The following is a 21,305-nucleotide window of genomic DNA, read 5'->3' as shown; positions in this document are numbered from 1 at the left end:
TACAAGAAAAGCTAAAACAAGGTTTGTCCGTTTTTCATATATATAAAGTTTATTTTATGCATTTGTTGAAAGAGACATTTTTCCATGCAGCAGGTATTTTTAGTCTTTCTGCTACACTCGCAACTACTTTTGTCTTGATTTACTCTTGTTCTCTTCTCCTCCCACAGCCAAACACAGAGTATATTCTACTGGTAATGGAGGGCACCGAGCCAACAACCAGTGAGTCAACAGGAAGAGAAGGGAATCAGGAGGCAAACCAAACGGTGCTGTTGACCAGCAAGCCCCTGCATCGTTTTGTCCAAAAAGAACCCAAAAGTCTTGGGGTAACACATCACACAATCCAGGGTCACAGAGATGATACAATGGATAGTTACAAGAACTTGTTCAATACATCTTACAGGCAGTTAGGAGTATATACATTTATGCTCACACAAAGAGCAGCTGCAGAATGACATTCTGTTGTAGCTACTTTTATGTGCCCTGCCTCTTCTCCTTTCCAGGTTGTTATTCTGATCTTCGGCTGTGCAGAGCTACTGATGGGATTTCAGCTGGCCGGTGAAACTGCATACACATCTAATCACATCTATATCCCCTTCTGGCAGGGAACTCTGGTACAGAACATTTGGGTTAACAATAACAAGCTTGCTGTATTTTCTGTATCTTCAGTAAGATACTGCACATGTATGTACAACCATATGTATGGATATAAGTAATAAGGTATACCTACAGAGATCACTGTCACTCCTCTTTGTTTAGCCGATAACTGGTTCTTGCCACGTTTTTCATATTAAAGAAATTTCATGAAACATGTTAATTATTAAACTTCAGAGATGCTGGCAGGCAGATCTTGTGACCTTTTGTTTTTCCTCCTGTTTCCAGTCTTTATGCTATTTTCCAAAAAGTCAAACTATTCCTCTTGAGTTGAGCTGAGTTAGGCTCAAGTCTTCAGATTTCGATGATCTTGTTATGTGGTGTATGAACAAAGTAGTATAAGTCATGTGTGTTGCTATTGTCTGTTTGTTTGTTTTTTTTAAGTTTATTATCTGTGGAAACCTGTCTATTTACACGGCGGTACATCCATCCAAGAAGATGGTATGTATATTTTGATATATCTTTGTTATATCTGTGAATCGCCCACCGTTTTTTTTCTTTCTTTCTCTATGACCTAATTAAATATGCTGAACTGATCTTTTCCAGGTGACTGTATGTTTGGCCATGTATGTGGTTTCCCTCTTGGGAATCTTAGTCTCTGCTGTTAACAGGCTGCTCTGCTTCCCCTTCATTACCGACATCGCATTCAGCATGGAGGGAGACATTTGGTCCAACTACAGAAGTGTGAGTTACACCTCATATGTTTTGTTTTTTTTTTGTAACATGCACATTTTCAGTGTGTGAATAAATACTTCTTTGACTTTCTGTTGTTTTAGGAGCAGCTTCTCTGTGTAGAAATCATACTGTTCACTTCCTCTCTGTGTGTGTCAGTGACTCTCATCTTCCTGAGTATTATTGCTCGTTTAGCACTGAAATCAACACAAAATCAGGTAAAATATATCCAACAAAATCAAAATAATGAAATCATATGTAACATTTCATAGTAGAAACAATCTAATTTGGGCCTCAAAACATCATAACAACTTTCCAAAACCAAAGAAATTATTATGATTAATTCACAGCCAGTAACTAATCCAGAGTCTAAATTATATTAGCAGCCATAAGAGGCAAGATGTAATTTTCACTTGATATATGACAAACAGTGCTCTTTCATAAAGCTATAGGTGTGTCACTCACTATTTTATTGCCTTCTTGATCTTTTTTTCTAACCTGTTCCACCTTCATATCTTCAACAGGTTATTATCCAGTACGTCTCCACAACACCACCACCACCACCACAAGAGTGACACATCAAACTAAATCAGCTTATTCTACAGTAACACTTACTTTGTCTGTTTCACCATGCTGTGAAAAAACTAACTCTAGTGTATTACATGTAAATGTTACACAACATAGATACCCAAACGTGTTACTAAAGAAAGCTGACAGTGGAGAGGAAATAGTCCCTTTAATGGAAGAAGAACCCCTCAGTGGAACTGGGCAACTACAGTTACTTGATTTTTGCAAAGCTTGTTTAGAGATGAAAGTGATTTTTGATATCACAAGGGAGAAAAATATCTTATCTGCACTTACACAGGAATCACTAATGTCTCTTTAATGGTTAGTGTACTAGCTGAATGGGTCATAATTAACAATAACGCACAGTGATGTTAGTTAATACTGGTTTGATCAGATATTTGTTTACGTTTGGGTAGGAACCTAAATATGAGCTAACTGCCACACTCATGTGTTAGCTATTAACTTTTTGTGTTTATATAGTTCTGCATGGTCACCTACATGACTGTGATATAAAGGGCCTACTTAGAAACCAGCTGTGAAATTAATATGATCTATGGTGTTAAATAAACCATATCGAAATAAAATGTTCATGAGATTTTTGATCATATTACCAATAGAAATCTAAATGGATAAATACTCATACATACTGTATGCATGTTAGAAAACAGTGTACTGTTAAATCGCAAGAAGTCTTGATAGTTTCTACCTGCAAGACCATAAAGAGTCACACACACACTCTCTCGTCTTTACAGTGAGGTATTTGTTTATTCCCAGTTTGTCAGAAACCCAAACCACAAAAACTGCAATTATACCAACAACATTTTGGTCACTTAATTTATTTCCAGTCATTTCTCCAAGTAGACAAAAAGTTCAACATCATAATCAGCATCTTCCTCTGGTGTTTGACATCCACCAGTGGCGTTTCTTGTAGACATATTTGGTCCATGTGCATTTTTTTGGCGGTTGTTGCAATATTCACAGTATTTAATAGACGTAGCTGGCAGTGTACAGAGACTGCATGGAGGCCTGGTCAGCTGAGCCAGTGGACTTGTACTCTCCTTTGGCAGCCAGTCCATTGATCTGAAGAGAGCAGCAGAGGGGAAAGTTAGGGCAAAGTCAAACCTGAGCGTTAATGATCAGCCACGTTACCTGTGCTGCATTCACGCAAGACTGAACAAAGCTTTTAGAATCAATCATTTACCAGTCAGAATAAAGTTGAGTAATGCAAGATAACCAGTCCACAACTACAAAACTGATAAGTTGAAATTATTTATTGCCTATTCATTAGTAGCGATGATCATACCTTGGCCCTGTTGCAGAAAGCCTCCTGTGAAGCTGCCTTGTTGGCAGCTTTGCCCTGCCAGGCTGCAAGAGCAGAGGCCTGGAGTGCACGGCCGTAAGAGAAGGTCAGTTTCCAGGGGCGGAGTAGGGGCACCTGGTTAATGGCGTTCAGGTTGAGGGAGGCCTCCTCCTCGCTCTGGCCTCCAGAGAGGAAGCAGATGCCTGGGAAGGCACAGAAAACATGCATGCTATTTGTACTTTGTCTACTTTGTCTGTGACCTCCTTTAACCGTTTTGTTAAGAGAAAAGCTGGCCATATCTGCGTCACTCACCAGGCACCGCAGCAGGGACAGTGCGCCTCAGAGCAGTCACTGTAGCCATGGCAACCTGCTGTGGGGTGTACTTCGTAGTGCAGGAGTGTCCAGCAGTGACCATGTTGGGCTTCAGCAGAGTGCCCTCCAGATACACGTGGTGATCATTCAAAGCCTTGTACACTGCAGCCAGAACCTAAAATCCATGAGGCAGATTTATAACTACAGATCCTCACAAGCCTCTTTAAATGGGGAAATATGTTACTGCTGCTGGTGTCGAGTTAGGCTAAGAAAGTAGGAAATAATGGAACCAACCTTTTCCGTGACATACTGGCAGCGCTGCAGGTCATGGTCTCCGTCAGGCAGGATCTCTGGTTCCACAATGGGCACCAGGCCATTCTGGTTGGTTCCAGAAAAATCACATTAAAATGACAATATTCACAAACAAATATAGTATGAAATATATATATATATATATATATATGAAGATCAATTTTTGCAATTAATGTGGCCACTATGGCACCCACACACCTGTTGACAGATACTGGCATATCTGGCTAGGACATTGGCATTCTCTGCAATGGAAACAGCTGACGGGCAGCTGTCTGAGATCTTGAGCACACACCTCCATTTGGCAAAGTCACAACCATCCTTCTTATACTGGGCACATCTCTCAGAGAGGCCATCAAGACCTACAAGGAAATACCAAGTTACAGAATGTTGGATCACATGATAGTAGGTTCACATAATTGTCTGGAGTCTTTTTTTTTGCAGGTTTGCAGATTAGTGCAGGTTAAAATTTCCCACAGTCTTTAATTTCTGTGTGAAACACTGACTTGTTTGATAGAACCGATATTCCGTAATTGGTGTGCATATATGCAACATTTTGCAGAAATGTGAAAGAAATGAATAGAGATGATTATGCACTTCTTGGTCTGAGTCTCTAATCCATCCCTACCTTGTGTGGTGGTCTCGCCATCTGTTCCGTTTAGACCTGCTGTGCCTTTGTCCACCTAGAGCCGGAAAACCAAACATCCATTAACTCTCATAGGTCAATATGTGAAAAGCCTCAAAATGTGCACAGCTCAATCTCAGACCTTAATGCCAACAACAATGCCCTTATCCTTGATGACTTTGGGGAAGAGCTTGCCGCTGTCTGATTTCTGGTAGAGTGTCTCATGGAAGAAGATGACCCCACCAATGCTGTTGGCAATGGAGGGATTGGAGGAGAAGAGGATTTCACGGAAGCAGCGACGGTTCTCCTCGGTGTTCTCCACGTTGATTTTCTGGAGCCGCTTTCCCATGGTGCCTTGAAAGAAGAGGGAAATCATTACAACATACAGGATGTATATGTATATATTTAAAAAACAAAGAAAAACAACCTGATGCTCACCTGTTGATTCGTCTGCAGCCAGGATCCCCTTTCCTGGAGCCACGATCCTCTGAGCAATGTCAGAGAGCTCCTTCTTCTGCTCCGGAGAGAGGGATGGGAACTGATGAGTCATCCTAAAGGAGAGAAACAAGTAAAGAATCTCCTCAAATATGTGATGAGTAGATTTACAAAGATCTTTTTAATTCCTCACATCAAAAACAATGACCATCCTTCTCTTGCACCACCTCTGTAAATATTTGGCTTGCACTTAACTTGAACGTTGGCCTCGACACAGATTAGGTCTGTTTCTTGACGTGCAAAATAAGTTCATAGTTCACTTTAAGCTGCTGGCTGCATGGTGCATTTTCCATGCTTTGTGCGGAGTAAAGCACTAAAGCGCACAATATGAAGGGTTAAAAGAAATAAGATCATGAGCTTTATTTTAAAAATACAAACAGTGATCATTAACAGGAAACTGAACGCGGATGTGTTTCCTTTGCAAAAAAAACAAAACAATAAACTAATTGTGTTTGTATTATCAAGCATGCATGACACGAGCCGTTTTGTTTTTAAGTTTTAACCAACTTTAATTGTAATATTCTGCAATATTCGCTCCGTGGCTGCACACAGACATGAAGAAACTCAGGTTTTGCAGACTAATACTGTAAAGACACCGCTCAAAATGCTTCAACTAACTTTTCCTGAAAACTATATAGAAATCTGCGACATTAAGAAACACGTCTTACTTGAGAGTTATGTGAAACAGTGACGACAACACAAGTGGCAGATGGTTCCTGCGGCCTCCCAGCAGTGATCGGGCTGATCGAGGAGGCCGAGGACTGAGCACAAAAGTCTATTTATCGGCTGTTTGGCGCTATGGGCGTGGGTGATCGTGATGTGGCAGGGCGTGTGTCCCTCCCAGTGATGCAATTGGTCCGGTGAGGTGGTCAGGGGCGGTGCTTGTGATGTGTGCCATCAATGTGCTCTATTGTGAAAAAAAAAATACAAACGTGTCTTCACGCACAACTGAAAAAACAGGGTCCGTTTTTTTTTTCTCCTGTCAGCATTTGAAAAATGGTGAAATGTAATCTGAGTGGTGCTGCAATGCTGCAATTCAGGTTTCTCTGTTTCGTTAGTCATATACCAGCATACAGATTTTAACTTGAACATGTTTTAAAGTCCCCCGTGGACCTGATTAAGGAATAAGCGGGTATAGAAAATGGATTGGTGGATGTTTTAAAGTCTATTTTGGCTGAAGTTTATCAATAAAACTGGCTCGTTTTCCACAGTAATTGCACAGTTTTTTCATTGATTTTAACTTGTGTGGAAAAAACAAAAGTACCAGTGTAAGTTTCAACAGGAAACACATGCAAAATGAATACAAACAAACTGGGAGTGCTATTTGGAATATAGCGCAATCACAAGACCAGGTTTTAATTTGTTTTATGCGACACAGATGAGATGTTGAGCTGTCACCAAGCCTGTCCTGCTTGCTATCTTGTTTATCTGCCTCTTGCGTCACTTTGCTTGTCAAACACGTCACCCACCAACAGTCCTCATATTGACTGAAAACGGTCAGTCCAATGGTGACCTCAGCAGATAGGGAGATTTGAACCCAAAGATTGCAGTGGATCTGTAACACAAATAATGACGAACCAGCTTTTACACAATCCGAACTCTGAACCCTGTTCAACGTACCCTTTAATATTCCTGGCCAGAGTTCGTCTCAGTACATCAGTCCCTTTTTACATAAGGGGTTGGAGAAAGAGAGTCAGGAGACTATAAACTGTTGATCCCCCATGTATGTGAAGGAAGTGAAAACAGCACCTGATGAATGTTAATCTGGTTGTTTCAATAGTACAACCAGCACTGCAGCACACAGCAGCAACGGTGCTATGATGAGGACGTTGTTTTCTCAGTAGTTTTAATAATTAATGAATCATTTTAATACATTGCAAATGGATGTCTTAATTAAGGTGTATACTTTTCACTTTCTTGGCTTGTTTGGGGATTGGAACATTATTAATGTTTAAAATGCAACAGCGCAAAGTGGGCAACTCTCTGAGGGACCCAAATTGCAATGTGTGTGTGTGTGTGTGTGTGTCAGTTGCTTTTTGTTAATTGGATCATTGGCTTTGTCTGTGAATTTGCACTACAAAACCACTACAGCAATAACAACAACAGCAATAACAGCTACAGTAACAACTGGGTCCTACATTATTATGCATTCCTGTGACGTCTTCTCATAGCGCTGACCTTTGTCAAAATGTAACATCTTTTAGTTTGCTATAAAGTTTATATAATATTATCCTTATGCTGTCGATTTTTTATCAAATGGTCGTATTCCAATATATAAGACTGGTATTTCCTGTGCAAAGCGCAATAAATCTGCCATCTACAGGCACATCGAGCTCTTTGCATCGTGAACACGTCCCTTGTGTCTGACTGACTGTTGACCTCCGCGCCAGCAGGGGGCGCAGTGGCAGCTCATCGTTGTCCCACTTAGGTCGGTAACATTTCCGTTTCCGCGAGGCAAAGAGCCGTAATATCAACATCCACAGGACAGATTCAGTCAATAACATATAAACTCGTAACGTTCAAAGCGGTAAGATCTCGGTTAGCTGTAATTGATACTGAGTTTATTCCAAAGTCAATGCGCTGAGCTGTTGTGGCAGAAACATGAGCGTCAGCATTAAAAAGATGCTGTTAGCAAACGGCTAACGTTAGCTTTCAGTTACACTGACTGATCTTATCCGTTTGTTCGTGGTGTAAAATGTGATAGCAGGTCATTTTGGGTAACGTGTTATAAGGAAGAGAGACTAGTGCAGTTAACTTTGAGCGTTTGACACATTATGTGCCCAATAACTTTGGACTGTAGTGAACTATATTCACCCGGCTTAGCTAAATGAATATAAGCCAGCCAGCCTGTAACAGCGACCCGCTTTCTCATCCGTCTGTTTTTCATCTCTGTTTGTTCTAGGAGTCTGAGGATGTCAGGGCAGAAGCGTCCTGCTGACCCCAGCGGTCCCTCGTCCTCCGGTGCGCCCCCAGAGAAGCGGAGGGAAAGGGATGGAGAGGACGCGGGTCCCGGTGTCAGTGCCGCAGGCGGGGGGAGCACTGCGGTGGAGACGGTCATCAAACTGGGAGGGGTGTCAAACTCAGTAAGCTAAACTCATATTACCCACATATTAACTATACAAGTGTAATGCGCCTGGCTGCTCTTTCTTTTTACACGTTTGAATCTGTTCTTTCTCAGGAGGAACAAGACATCAAAGCTCTCCAGGCTAAGAACCGAAAGCTGGGAGAATCCCTGGATCAAAGACAGGTAAATTAAATCTGTTAACACTGGGGGGGCCTGCACGCTGGAAGAGTAAATGGTTTTATTTACTGCTTTCCTAAGCTCAGGTGCACTCACAGAGCTTTACACTTTTTCCTATTCACCTGTTCGTGCACACAATCACACTCATTCATGCACATTCCAGAAGCTGGATTTTATATGTTTATGTGACGGCTCGTTGTTACGCAGGTGATTGAGGATGAGCTGCGAGAGCGAATTGAGACACTGGAGACGCGGCAGGCCACTGATGATGCCAGTCTGCTGATCCTCAATAGATACTGGAACCAGGTAAACGCACGCTTCCAGTAAGAAATAATAAAAAGAAATTCTGTAAAGATCCAGAAGTTCTCATATGATGTCATTCTGTCTCTTTCAGCTTGATGAAAATATTCGACTGATCGTTAGGCGCTATGACCAAGCAAACAGCGAACCTGAGAAATCTCCAACAGGTGAGGGACGTAGCCTGAAGCCAGATACTCCAGAACCTGATGGCGACTCCAACCAGGAGAGGGCCAAGGACAGAGGTGAAGACAGAACCGATAGTCACTTTCATAGCAATAACACTTGAACTTCACTAGAAGTCAAAGCAAAAACCTACTTTTCCCGTTGGTATCACCCAGGCCACCAGGGAGAGACGTCAAATTCCTTCCTGGCCACGCTGGCGAGCAGCACCAGTGAGGAGATGGAGGCTGAACTTCAGGAGAGGGTGGAGTCTAGTCAAAAGCTGGCCAATCGTGTGGTGGAGATCTATGAGTGTCTGAGGAGCACTGTGGACCAGCTGAAGGCAGAGCTGGACTCTGGAGCTGGTAAGACGAGAGGAGGAAATGTTTGGGCGGAGATAACAGAATTGCAGTCATGGAGTATAACTGAAGGATGAAGTGTATATGAGCAGAAGTCTATAAAATATGACATTACTGTTGCTTTCCTTTCCTTTCCTTTCCAGAGGGCAGTTTGTGGCAGGTAGCTTCCAAACTGAGCGCCCTCCTAACCAGTGAAAATGAGCGGCTGCAACAGCTGACTGAGGACCTCAAGCAGAAGCACAGTCACATGACGAGCGAGGTATAAATTACATGGCCTTATTTACTCACTGTTTTTGTAATAACCTTCTGTTTGAACCTTCATCACCACAATGGAGGCTGTTTATTTGTAAGAGTTTAGTTTACAGTAGTGACTCTATTTTAAAAGATGTACTGTTAACCATATCTTTTCATGTTTTGTTTTTTCTGTCACCCAAGTAGTTTTTTCTGGATGTTGTTTTTGTTAGTTCTTTTGCTTGTTGTCAAGTGTCTCTGTTCTCTATATCATGCAGTCCCGGTCTCTGGGTCGTGCAGCGAACAAAGCAGACCAGCGTGTCAGTGAGCTGCAGGTTCTGATCGAGGAGCTCCAGTGGGACATGGAGAAGATCCGCCGCCGTGAGAACCGGCTCAATGCGCACCTGAGCGAGATACTGGAAAGGGTGAGGATGATCAGGATTTGTGTTGGAGTTTATGTCAGTGACAGAACTGTGTCAGTACAATATGTTTCTGTTGAAAAATGTTAAAACACTCTCTGCATTACATCTCAGGTGAACAGCAAAGGCTATAAGGTGTGTGGGGAGGCCAGCAGTGTATGTGGGACCATTACCATTAACAAGAGAAAGGTAGGATTTTTTTTTATTCATCATTCATAATAGTTCTTAATTTTTTTTTAAAACGTTTTTTTCTGTACCCTTTTTTTAAAATTTGTTCTTTTTGTACCTTACAACAGTTTGAGGAAATGAACAGTGAGCTGGAGGAGAACCGAGAGCTTGCTGACAACCGCCTTATTGAGCTACAGAAGCTCCAGCAGGACCTGCAGAATGTCCACCAAGACAACAACAACATGAAGGTACTTACATTCATAATTCTTAAATCTTAATTCTTATATCTATATATATATATCGTTTTGATTTTGAATTTGCCTTTAAGTTTGACAAGAAAAGCATCCAATTTCAGATTGCACTGCACTTACTATTATGCTTTCTCTATACAGTCTCTGTCGCTAAACCTAAGGAAGTAATTTTTATGTAACATGGAAAACCTGAAATTTACTGGTGTGATAAAATATTTTTTTGCTGGAAGTGAAAGATCATGCAGCACTTTTTTTCCATCAGGCTGAGCTGATGAGTCGAGCAGAGAGCATGGTCAAAGAGACCTCAGAGTATCGCTGCCTGCAGTCACAGTTTTCTGTGCTCTACAACGAGTCTCTGATCCTCAAGGCTCAGTTAGACGAGACTCGGGCTCGTCTCAACACTACCAGGACAGCAAGGCTGCGACAGCTGGAGCACATGGAGGTAAACTGCGTGAGTTTGTGCTTGTGTCGTTGTCTCTCTCTGTGACCATTCGTCCTTTTCTTACTCTCATCTCGTCTTTGTGCAGAATGATGAGGTGACTCTGCAGAGGAAGGTTCGCACTGAGGTGTTTCAGCTGGAGGACACGCTGGCTCAGGTCAGGAAGGAGTATGAGATGCTGCGCATTGAATTTGAGCAGACTCTTGCTGCCAACGAGCAAGCGGGTAACTATCAGGTTCTGGTTTATAGTGGTTTATGAAGCAGAGTAAAAATTCAGTAGCGCTTACACTCAAGCCACACTGCTCTGTCCTTGTCTCAGGTCCTATAAACAGGGAGATGCGTCACTTGATTAGCACACTGCAAAACCACAACCAGCAGATGAAGGGAGAGGTGGTGAAATACAAGATGAAGCTGAGGGAGGCACAATCTGAGCTCAACCAGGTGGGTCAGCAGGACACAGAGAAGCTATTGCAGAGACCTCTCACTGGCAAAAGATATTTTAAATTATACACACACATTTATGTTATAATCTTTTGGAAAAAATAGATCAGAAAACACAGCAACACAGCATCCTAAAACTCATTTTGTTGTCTCTGTAGCTCCGCGCTTCCAAGGGCAACGCCATTCTTCAATCCCAGTCCAGCACAGAAATGGATGTGAAGGATGACACAACCTCTCCTTCGACCCCAGCCATCTCTGGAGAACCTGTGGTCAAAACAGAGCCTGACAACGGCTCCTCGACACCCAGCAGCACTGGTAACTAACTCCTAGTTAACTGATCTTACATCATATTTTGTTAATCTGCAAATAACATGAATGAGATTTTTGCTTTTGTCACATTGATCTTTTGAAACATGTTTGCACAGTCTTTGTTGATGGTTCCTCCTTCAACGTATACTGTCTTTCCACAGGTGCCTCGGTAAAAACGGAGCCTGGGCTAGAACCGGAGGCAACGGTGAAGGAGGAGGACAAAGAGGAGAAGAAAGAGAAGGATGAAAAGAAAGAAAGGGACACTATAAAGAAAGAGGAGAAAGACCGAGAACGAGAGAAGGAGAGGGAAAAGGAGCGAGAGAGGGCGACCCGCATCAGTGGGAGCAGCAGTAGCAGCAGCAGTGGTGTGATAAAGGAAGAGAAGGAGAAACCGGGAAGCAGTAGTCAGCCTGAGGAGTTAGCAGGGGAGCGCCTGTCTGTGGTCGCAGGGTCAAAGAGGAAGGAGATGGAGCAATTAAAGATAATCCGAGCAGAACTCAAGTAAGTCGTATTGCTTTTGATGTTATACTATATAGAACTACCATATAAAGGGGGAAATGATTTCAGTGATTTTAAGATGTTGTGACAGTTTTGATAAATACTGTGACTGTGCAGGAAAGCCCAGGAGTCGCAGAGGGAGATGAAGCTGCTGTTAGACATGTACCGCTCAGCACCCAAGGAGCAGAGAGACAAAGTTCAGCTCATGGCTGCAGAGAAGAAGGCCAAGTCTGAGGTGAGCAACACTGCACAACACAGCCACAGATACTATGTTCACACAGTTGGAGGCTCCAACAGAATATCCACAATAGCCAATGAGAGCAAACAGCCCAGAAAACACCCCCAGCTGTATGTTGCTTTTTTTTAGACAATTTGAAAATTGTCTAGTGTGTCCTCCCAGCTTTAGATGAGCAACACGAGATGGAATTATAGTAGAATGAAATACTATGTGCATTAAAAATGTGTTGATTGCAGGGAGAGGAGCTGCGGCAGAGGCTAAGGGAGCTGGAGGAGAGGGAGAGGAGGGAGGGTAAGAAAATGGCGGACGAAGAGGCTCTGAGGAAGATCCGCTCAGTAGAGGAGCAGATCGACATCCTCAACAAGAAGCTCTCTATAGCCAAACAGGTGTGTGCAGTTTGTTTCTATTCACATACCCTCTGCACAGTTCTCTGTTTATTCTCCTAACATGCAGTTGCCTCCCCTCCTATAACCCCCCCCCCCCCCAAAAAAAAGGAGGAGGACGCTCTGCTGAGCGAGATGGACGTGACGGGCCAAGCCTTCGAGGACATGCAGGAACAGAACATCCGTCTCATGCAGCAGCTCAGAGAAAAAGATGATGCCAACTTCAAACTGATGAGTGAGCGGATCAAGTCCAACCAGATCCACAAGTTGTTAAAAGAGGAGAAGGAGGAGCTGGCCGACCAACTGCTCACTTTAAAAACTCAGGTGAGCTCTAAATCCAAGAACACGTAGTCTGCAAGGATACAGTTGCACACACTGGTTTTGTGACATTTCTTACTTTCTTTTAATGAGCCATAAATTATATGAATCTAATCTAATATAAAAATAGCTCTAAATATTTTTTTAAAACTTTCCTGTTCGTCCTTTTTAACCATCCAAGTGTTATGTTTATCTTCTAGTGCTAAAGACTTATTAAAATCTTTGTTTACGGTCATCACTGTGCCCGTTTGTTAGGTCGATGCACAGCTGCAGGTGGTGAGGAAGCTTGAGGAGAAGGAGCGCCTCCTGCAGGGGACCATCAGCACCGCAGAGAGAGAGCTGGCTCTTCGAACGCAGGCTTTGGACATGAACAAACGCAAGGTAACGCGTGAGAAGAAGAACTTTGACAGCACGGGACGTTTAGATGTTCACAGTAAATCACATGATGTATATACATAGTTAACTCTAGATTAAGCACAAACTAATAAAACATAATTGTTCTAAATGTACGTTAAATGGATATTTTTCAAGTTTTTAATAGTCTTAACATGTGGGTGGACAACTACGCTTGCCTTATGCAAATCTACGTTTATTATTGTTACAACAGTCCAATGACGAACACTGTCCAGAATATTGTCCAGAATAAACTGAAGGGTAGTGTGTGATCTGAAAATATACTGAAAGCACAACATGGCAAACTCAAGTGCAACAAGCAGCAACAGATGGGTGTGTCGAGGGAGGGGGAGGGGACGCCATGGCAGTGGAACGTGGTAAAATGACCAGTTAGATCAGAGACAATGATCTACAGCTCCTTAAGCTCCTCAGACCATAATTGTTTGAGCCTTGCTGACCAGCTGCAGTGGAGTGTAAAAGGGGGATAGGGGGTTAACTCCACAGTGAAGACAAATTTGGTCTGTAGCTAGAAAGGTTATTAATCACAGAACATGGGTGCGTTAATCACACATCAGAAACAACTGTGGTGTTAAAAGGAACTTGTGTTGAGGAACAGCCCTGTTAGATGTATTTGAACCAGTTGCTCAGTATGACTGAGTTCTCCGACTGTTCTTCAGGCTCAGGAGTCGGCGTTGCTGTCGGAGGAGGTGCGAGCTCAGCTGGAGCAGGTTCAGCAGAGGCTCACCCTGGTCAGAGAGGAGGTCATAGAGAACAGCATCTCCAGGGAGAAGGAGTCCTTTAACGCAAGACGAGCACAGGTACGTACACACACACACACACACACACAAATAAATGAACACATACACTCAAAAAAAAACCCCTCAGTCCATAACTATTTGTCAGCGCATGTGCTTAGAGAGCGTTAAAACAGTAAACATCAGGTTGACAAAATGCCTGAGGACTAGGATGACTCGTAAAACACACAGCATGTTTTCTAATGTGCAATACAAGCTACAAGTAGAGCCCTTTGCTTCTTCCTCTGTGTGAAACATGTAAGTATTCACTACCTGTTTCAATTGTCTTCAAATAAAATTGTGTTAACCTTTCGCTCTGAGATTAACCCTTACTGGGTTCATGTTGTGTGGTCAGGTGAGAGTGGAAAGCTCCAGCATCTGGGAGTCCAGATGTTGGCTGCCAGAGTGTTACTGTTCCACTCAGGTTTGTTGTCAAAAGGACGTCAAAATGTGTCCGACCCCTTTCACGTAGATCTGGTGACTGTGTGTGTTACAGGAGGACATCTCTAAACTTAGGATAAAGATCGAGAAGGCCAAGAAACCAGCTGAGAAAATCAGCAATGGAGACGAGATCCTAAATGAAGAAATTAATGAGTATAAGGTAGGTTTTTCTTTTCCCAAAAATATTGAAACCTGCTTACAACAAACAGCTAACATAAAATCCAGTCCCTAGCACTTTACTTAAATGTACACATCAGATTTATTTTGGGGGTTATGTGCTGGACTGATTCTCAGCTTTAAGCAATCAAAGTGCGATGAGCAGAGACTCATCCCGACCAAGACCGTCCAGCACATGCTCAGCTCTTTGTTGGTTTTACACTTTGGTTTTTGCACAGATTTCAATAGTGCTGTTTGGAACCTGCCTAGATGTTTTTTCCTGTCTACAGTCTTTGTAAGCTAAACGGCTTCTGGCTCTACCTTTGTATGTATTGTACATTTGTTATCGGTATTCTCATCTAACTCTCACCAAAGGAATGAATAAGCAAATTCAGTCTCAAGGCTGTGTTTGTGTGTGCACTAATCTTTATCTGCCTCATTTGCACCGAATGAGACCAACTGCCTGTGTGATCACACTCTTCTGACAGGAACACAGCACAACACTTGTAATTCTAACCAAGTGTGGGAAGATTCAATAGCACACATTAGATGACTGACAAACTCTGTGTCTGTTTAGATTTCTATAGCTCAAACTGCAGGATCATTTTTAGATTTTGTCATATAATTGTAAATGGTTTCTTTTAGTCATGAGTGGTCCAGATGCTATATGTGTCAACGCTTCTGTTTCTGCTGTCCTGTACATACTCCCCATTGTCATGGCCACATCAGGGTTTGTGAGCAGCCTTTAGATCATATCTCTTGCTGTGTTCTTGAAATCAGTGAACCTGGCTAAGGGCAGCTGAGCCTGAAGGCCTGTCTCTTTAATTACAAAGCCTTGCTGTTGACCTAGATATGTGTGGCCACACATTATGAACCATTCAGCTGAGGACAAAAATGACTTCTTGGATTATTGTTCAAGCCATTCCCACCATCCCTCTCTCTCTCTCCCTCCCTCCCTCCTTCTCTCCCTCCCTCCTCAGGCACGTCTAACATGTCCGTGCTGCAACTCTCGGGTGAAGGACGCTGTGCTGACCAAGTGCTTCCACGTCTTCTGCTTCGAGTGCGTTAAGACACGCTACGACACGCGCCAGAGGAAGTGCCCCAAGTGCAATGCCGCTTTCGGCGCGAACGACTTCCACCGCATTTACATCGGCTAAAGCTGCCTCACCCCCACAGATACTTTCATGGAAAAGGGGTGAACGATTGAACCAGTAGTACAAACACTGCGAGGAGCAAGACTCGCCACTGTGTCCTGAGTATATACATCCCATGCTCATGTATCCACAGGATACTCCCAGTGTGAAATCTTCTCAATGATTCCATCCTCATAGGGTCACAGTGACACTCTGAACTGAAAGCTTTCATATTTTTCTTTTTTACAATGACTGAATTCAGTTCCGGTATCAGTTACTTCGCTGTATGTTTTCCAGAAAACTGGTGCAGGAAGAATGTGGAGCAGTGAGTTTGCATCACGTACTGAGGTGTATGTGTGTGTGATTGTGTGTGTGTGTGTGTGTGGGTGTGCAGGTGGGTGTGAGCGTTCGTGCATTCGAAAACAGTCAATTACACAACCCAGTATAAAAAGGAAAAGATTAGTACGGTGAGAAAACAGCATTCCTCCCAGTGTAGTGGATTTTTTTTTTTTATCATGTTGGCGTGTATGTACATACTGTATCATTATTCTTTTTTTTTTTTTTTTTTTTTTTTAATTTGAAATCTGCCTCTTCCTGCTCCAAACTGTTCTGAAATCCTCTAACTTGATGCTTTGTAATTGCTGTACTAGTCATTAAACAACATGAAAACCATGAAAAGCTTCTGCATCTTTTTCAGAAGAAACCAGAATGAGCCTTATTGCCAGGTGTGTTTACACAGAGGAGGAATTTGTTTTAGTGACAGAAGCTTCCACAGTGCAACAGAGTGACAGGGACAGGACAAAAAACAATAACAGACAAGAACAGAGCAAATAAATAGGGAATAACAATAAACAAATTGAGAATTGTATGTACAGATATATTACGTGCAAATTCGAAATGTATACTAACAATGTGTGTTTGATAAATAAGTGTATGTGTATAAGTGTTTTTTTTTTTTTTTACTATGTCTGTCTTAAATATCTATCTGGAATAGTGAATAATCTTACCCTTTGTCAATGTTAAACCACAACTCCCAGTGTGCAAATCTGTGTTTATGCCCGTGCCTTATCCTCCGCCCCTTCCCCCGCCCCCCCTCATCCTGAAGATCCAGGCGTATTTAGATATGGTCGTTAGAAACGCGGGGAGGAAGGGAGTGCCATGAGAGAGAGAACCGCGACAAGGGAGGTTTTTTAGAAAAAGGTTGTGTAACATAATCCATCGCAGGCAGTGAACGCGCTGCATGCTCAGAGACAAAGAAACACCAAACCCGAGCGGCGAGGAAATAAGAGGCTTTGGGAGGCTCGTGGTCAGTTCAGCGTCGCCGCGTTTCTACCGTTTTTTCCTTTTACGCGTCAAGCTGCCAAAGAAAAACTTTTTGGAAACGTTTCCGCGTTATATATATATATATATATATATATATATATATATATATATATATATATATATATGTGTGTGTGTATTTTAATTATCAACTTTGCGCTACATCTTGATTGATGATCAGATACCACTGCTGAGAATGAGCCTTTATTGGTTTCTTACCAAATATAGCCAGTGGTAATGCTGGAGTGTCCTTGACGGAGCGGGGCTGGATTGGATGTTTGTAGCGCTGCAGAAGTTTAGAATTATAGTCAATCATTTTTAGTCACCAGGTTGTGTTTTTTTCCCAATCAGATTTGATCTAGTTTAGACCCTTGAATCAGTGGATGTGTTATTAGTGTAGTATCTGACGCGGCGCGTCTCGTTTATTTCTGCCAACTGTGATCCTGCAGCATGTTGATTTAAAAACGCTCCGTGGCCCTTGACTGCTCTGATCAGAAGCCATTTTTAAGTCTGATTTACAAGCGTGTGTGAGAATCTGAACACAGCCTGCTCTGGACTGCAGCCTTAACCTGTACACTTATATTTATAGTCCTTTTTTTTTTTTTTTTTGTATTATACTCAACTCGCTGACATGGGTTTTTTGTGCGGGCGCGGCCGATGTGCCATGGCTCGGTTTTTCCTCACCATCTATGTGTTGGTACTCGGATTGGCGGCGGGCTGGACTGGAGCCGGAGCTGAGCAGGCCAAGCAGAGCGGGGAGAGCCCACCGGCTGTCACCCTCCGCACTCTGATCACGGGAACCTGCCAAGAGGTCCATGGATACGTGGAGTCGGTGGTGGGAACCGGTGTGATACGGACCGCTGCTGAGGTACAGAGAGAGGGCGCACCGCCTCCCTGCACCGGGAAGTGGCTTTTGACTTACTTAATGTACTGAGATCTAACTTCACTGCTCTCTCTTTATTCTTGATCAATGCGTAACTATACTTGATCACTAATTTTCCAACTCCAACCCTGTCCGATCCTCTCCACCCTTCACCTTTTCACACACATTCCTCTCCCTGTGCCCCTCATCTTGTTAATCCCTCTCCTGATCCCCCTCATCTTCTCTTCCCTCATTTCATGTCTTCTTCTATCCATGCAAACCCCCTCACACACGCTCCCTTTTCCTCAGAGTGCAGTGTTGTTTCTTGAATCATTGCTCGGTCAGGAGAACGTCTATACAGTGGTCATGGTAAGAAACCTCCTGGGTGTCTCCCTAGTCTGGCCTGCGCTGACATGGGTCCGATAAACAGAGTCCTCTGGTGAGGCTGTGTTCAGCTCATGTCAGTGCAGAGCATAGCAGCATGGCTGAAGATGTGGCCACATGTGTTTTTCTGTACATTGATGTTTGCATGGAAGGCTTGCAATGATAAGGTTCAGTTTAATAAGATAAGCAGACTGGAATAGTTCACATTTTGCAAATTACAGGAGAAATGTACCTTTTGTGAGCCCCCAAACTGAAACTGACTGAATCTAGTTCAGTGCGTGATTGTTTCCCAGTGAGAGAAGCCAATTTAAAGGATGAAAAATAAGGGTGAAATTTAAATCCCATGGCCAAAGGTGGAAAAAAAAAAAAGGAAAAACATACAGACGTATCTGATCTGATGTAGCACAGCAACATTTCTCAGGGTTTGGCTGATATTGCCTAACATCTGCCTTAAAAGTAAGCAATCTTAGGATAAAAATAATAATAAATAATGCTATTTTATTGCCTTCTAAAATGAGTATGCATAAGGTTTTTCATTTTGTAGCTAAGCCTTAAAGTGGAGCAGCAGATGCTTAAGTGTGTTTTTAAATAATATACACACACTGACCTGGAGTGACAAATGCTTGACTCTCACTCTGAAATACTGAACTTTAGGCCAGTGTGTAGTGCAACAGGTGCAGATAAGATACTTACTGGGCTACCCTTGACCTTGCTGGATGACGCCGTACAGTGTATATGTGTTTATATATGTGTGTGTGTGTGTGTGTATTATGTGGCTTAGGGGGGTGGTAAGTAGAGACTGTACAGGAATAGAGAGGGGCACTGTCAGTTGCATGCACAGCTATTTTGTCCAAGTGAACAATACAGAACTTTTAATATCACAAAGTGCAGCTCATCAGCACCTACAGAGCCCATATAATGTAACCCCTGAGTTTGTACCAAAACTGTGCTGCAAATATATAGTGTGTGGTTCTGTACACCAACATTACAAATCATCAAATCATACTGTTTGTTTGTTGATGCCATGGAGGCTGTGTAAACAACTCTTTTGTGCATGCTTATTAATGTGATCAGAATCCTGCCTCTCTCCATTGTTACGGTGTTTAATTACAAAGTTAAACATTTCTCCACCCTTCCTCCACACTGCTGCAGTTTCTGGAGACCGTCATCCGATTCCTAGCTGAAGGAGCTGCCAGTGGCCTGAACGTCATTGCCGTTTACGTCACAGAGATCCTCAGGGTCACAGGATTTGATGGTGGGTGCCAGGATGGTCTGTGTGTGTATGCGTGTGTGTGTGTGTGAGTGTTTTTTTTTTTTTTTAAGCACAAGTGAAAATATGCAGTCTTGTCTCTCGCTTGGGGCAATTTGTCTGCCACTCCTTTCTAAGTGCTAGTGCTAGCTCTTGCTTCTTCCTGTGTAACAGACACTGGTATTTTCAAGTGTTAATCCTTATGAAAATATGCTTAAACTGGATTTCCTCCCTCCACAGTTGCACTGACGCTGCCCCACTTCACTCCAGAGGGCGTGACTGCCGTTGCCCAGTGGGGTCTGTTGGCTCTCATTGGCTACTGGGTGCTGACTGTCGTTCTGCGTCTGCTGGTCTCGATGGTGAGGCGGGTGTTCTGGGTTGTAAAAACCGTCCTGGCCCTCTGGATTTTCATAATGATGGTGACTGACAAGACTGCCACTGCAGAGACAATGGCAGTTCGGGTCGGTGGCCTGGTGCTGGTGTACGTCCTGTTGACTCTGCTTACTTCTGCCTCTGATAAGACCTGCACAGTAGAGCGCCGGCTGAACTCCCTGGAGGGCCGGCTGAAGGCAGTAGAGAAGAGGAAAGCAGAGTAGTGAGAGGAGAGGTTGGCGGGGGAAGGGGTAAGATGGACAAAGGCAGTGGTAATGTTGGCGTTGTGTGTGTTTTTCTCTGTGTGTCTAAATAGTATGGGAAATAAAGTAATGTCTGGGATTTTTAAACAAAAGCGCTCTTTTTGTTTGCCTTCAGAAAATAACAGAATAATCCAACTACATGGTAATTTTTAGTCTGATAAATAACTGTAATCACTGACATACAAAAGTGTTTTAAGGTTGCAATAGTAAGATGTGTCTGCACAAAGGACTGGATAATCATAAACTTTCCTCTTTTCTGTAATGTCTTTTCTACAGTTGCATATGAATAAAAAAAGTAAAAGTATACTTGGCATCCTCAGCCCAGGATGACTTGTGGCCTGTTGACAGCCTCTATAATCTGCTGTTTCCATCCCTGGTACAGTTCTCAGTCAGGCGGAAGCTTTTGTGGTCCTCCAGGCTCACACCAACGATCTCCCCCGCCCCCTCTGCCACTCCATTTGAGTGGAACAACTTCATCCTCACTGCCAGCTCACCCTGCTGCAGCAAAACTACTCACTTTCCTCCTACACTTTGCTGATATGAGTCCACAGTAAAACTAACCAATGCAGGTTTAAAAACAAAAAAAAAAAACAAAAACATGGATCTACACCGAAATATACTAAATATCTATTTGATTATAATTTTGCTGCACAACACATCGCCTAATATGAGATGATTTGAGTCAGATGGAGGGAAGTGCGTGACTGGAGATGTTTATCTTTAAAGCTGTTGCTACCAATACTGCACTGTGTGTAACGTGAAAGGTGTAGCCTCACCGCTGACACCACAGAGAATTATAACCCAATTCTGCATTTCTTCTCCTCCTTGCAGACCTTTACAGCACCGCTCGCCTCAGTGTTTTTGGTTTCTGTCCTGCAACTTTAAGGTTTAAGGAATGAAAAAGGTAGAAAAACCTAAAAAGATGAGTGCTAACATTGAGCTGATGGACACTGTGGAGCATACAGCAATTAAAGATCCAGGAATATGCTTCACAGAGTCCAAATAAAGCTAAACAGGTGTAAGTGACTTATGAATAATGCTAAAGATGCAGAGAGTGTTGCTGGTGGAAATAAACTGGGGTTCGATGTTGCGTTTGCCATAAGAACATGGTGAAAATATTGCATGTTAATGTGGAGATTTCAGTGCGATTTCAACCTGAATATTCAATATGGTTGAATTTGGTGAGATTACCAATTATATGGTTAAGACCACCTCAGTGTTAAATTACCCCTAACTGGTATTTTAATTTAATT

The 21,305-nt window shown here is 42.8% G+C and overlaps 3 protein-coding genes across 3 annotated transcripts; 2 read left to right on the top strand and 1 right to left on the bottom strand.

The window, feature by feature from the left end:
- Window positions 1-2,707: 2,707 nt before the first annotated feature.
- Window positions 2,708-5,727, bottom strand: aldob (aldolase b, fructose-bisphosphate). The gene is made up of 9 exons (XM_026331058.1): window positions 5,600-5,727; window positions 4,875-4,987; window positions 4,579-4,790; window positions 4,440-4,494; window positions 4,013-4,173; window positions 3,797-3,880; window positions 3,503-3,677; window positions 3,194-3,393; window positions 2,708-2,970 (listed from the first exon to the last, which is right to left on the bottom strand). The coding sequence occupies exons 2-9, from the start codon at window positions 4,984-4,986 to the stop codon at window positions 2,875-2,877; spliced, it is 1,095 nt and encodes a 364-aa protein (XP_026186843.1). The 5' UTR covers window position 4,987; window positions 5,600-5,727; the 3' UTR covers window positions 2,708-2,874.
- Window positions 5,728-7,361: 1,634 nt separating this feature from the next.
- rnf20 (ring finger protein 20, E3 ubiquitin protein ligase) lies at window positions 7,362-16,171 on the top strand. Its single transcript, XM_026331060.1, has 22 exons — window positions 7,362-7,458; window positions 7,834-8,014; window positions 8,110-8,178; window positions 8,380-8,478; window positions 8,567-8,714; window positions 8,811-8,996; window positions 9,134-9,249; window positions 9,500-9,646; window positions 9,755-9,829; window positions 9,937-10,056; window positions 10,322-10,501; window positions 10,587-10,722; window positions 10,818-10,939; window positions 11,098-11,254; window positions 11,410-11,749; window positions 11,864-11,981; window positions 12,221-12,370; window positions 12,479-12,691; window positions 12,941-13,066; window positions 13,756-13,896; window positions 14,369-14,473; window positions 15,450-16,171. Exons 2-22 carry the CDS (start codon window positions 7,844-7,846, stop codon window positions 15,624-15,626), a joined length of 3,096 nt encoding a protein of 1,031 aa, XP_026186845.1. The 5' UTR covers window positions 7,362-7,458; window positions 7,834-7,843; the 3' UTR covers window positions 15,627-16,171.
- Window positions 16,172-16,716: 545 nt separating this feature from the next.
- LOC113143980 (transmembrane protein 109-like) lies at window positions 16,717-20,358 on the top strand. The gene is made up of 3 exons (XM_026329602.1): window positions 16,717-17,790; window positions 19,321-19,423; window positions 19,658-20,358. Exons 1-3 carry the CDS (start codon window positions 17,554-17,556, stop codon window positions 20,011-20,013), a joined length of 696 nt encoding a protein of 231 aa, XP_026185387.1. The 5' UTR covers window positions 16,717-17,553; the 3' UTR covers window positions 20,014-20,358.
- The last annotated feature ends 947 nt before the right edge of the window (window positions 20,359-21,305 follow it).

The sequence above is a fragment of the Mastacembelus armatus genome, chromosome 10 (assembly GCF_900324485.2).
Source record: "Mastacembelus armatus chromosome 10, fMasArm1.2, whole genome shotgun sequence".
NCBI classification, from domain to species: Eukaryota; Metazoa; Chordata; class Actinopteri; order Synbranchiformes; family Mastacembelidae; genus Mastacembelus; species Mastacembelus armatus.
The sequence above is the reverse complement of the archived record's forward strand: the minus strand, read 5'-3'. Positions and strand labels throughout refer to the sequence as shown.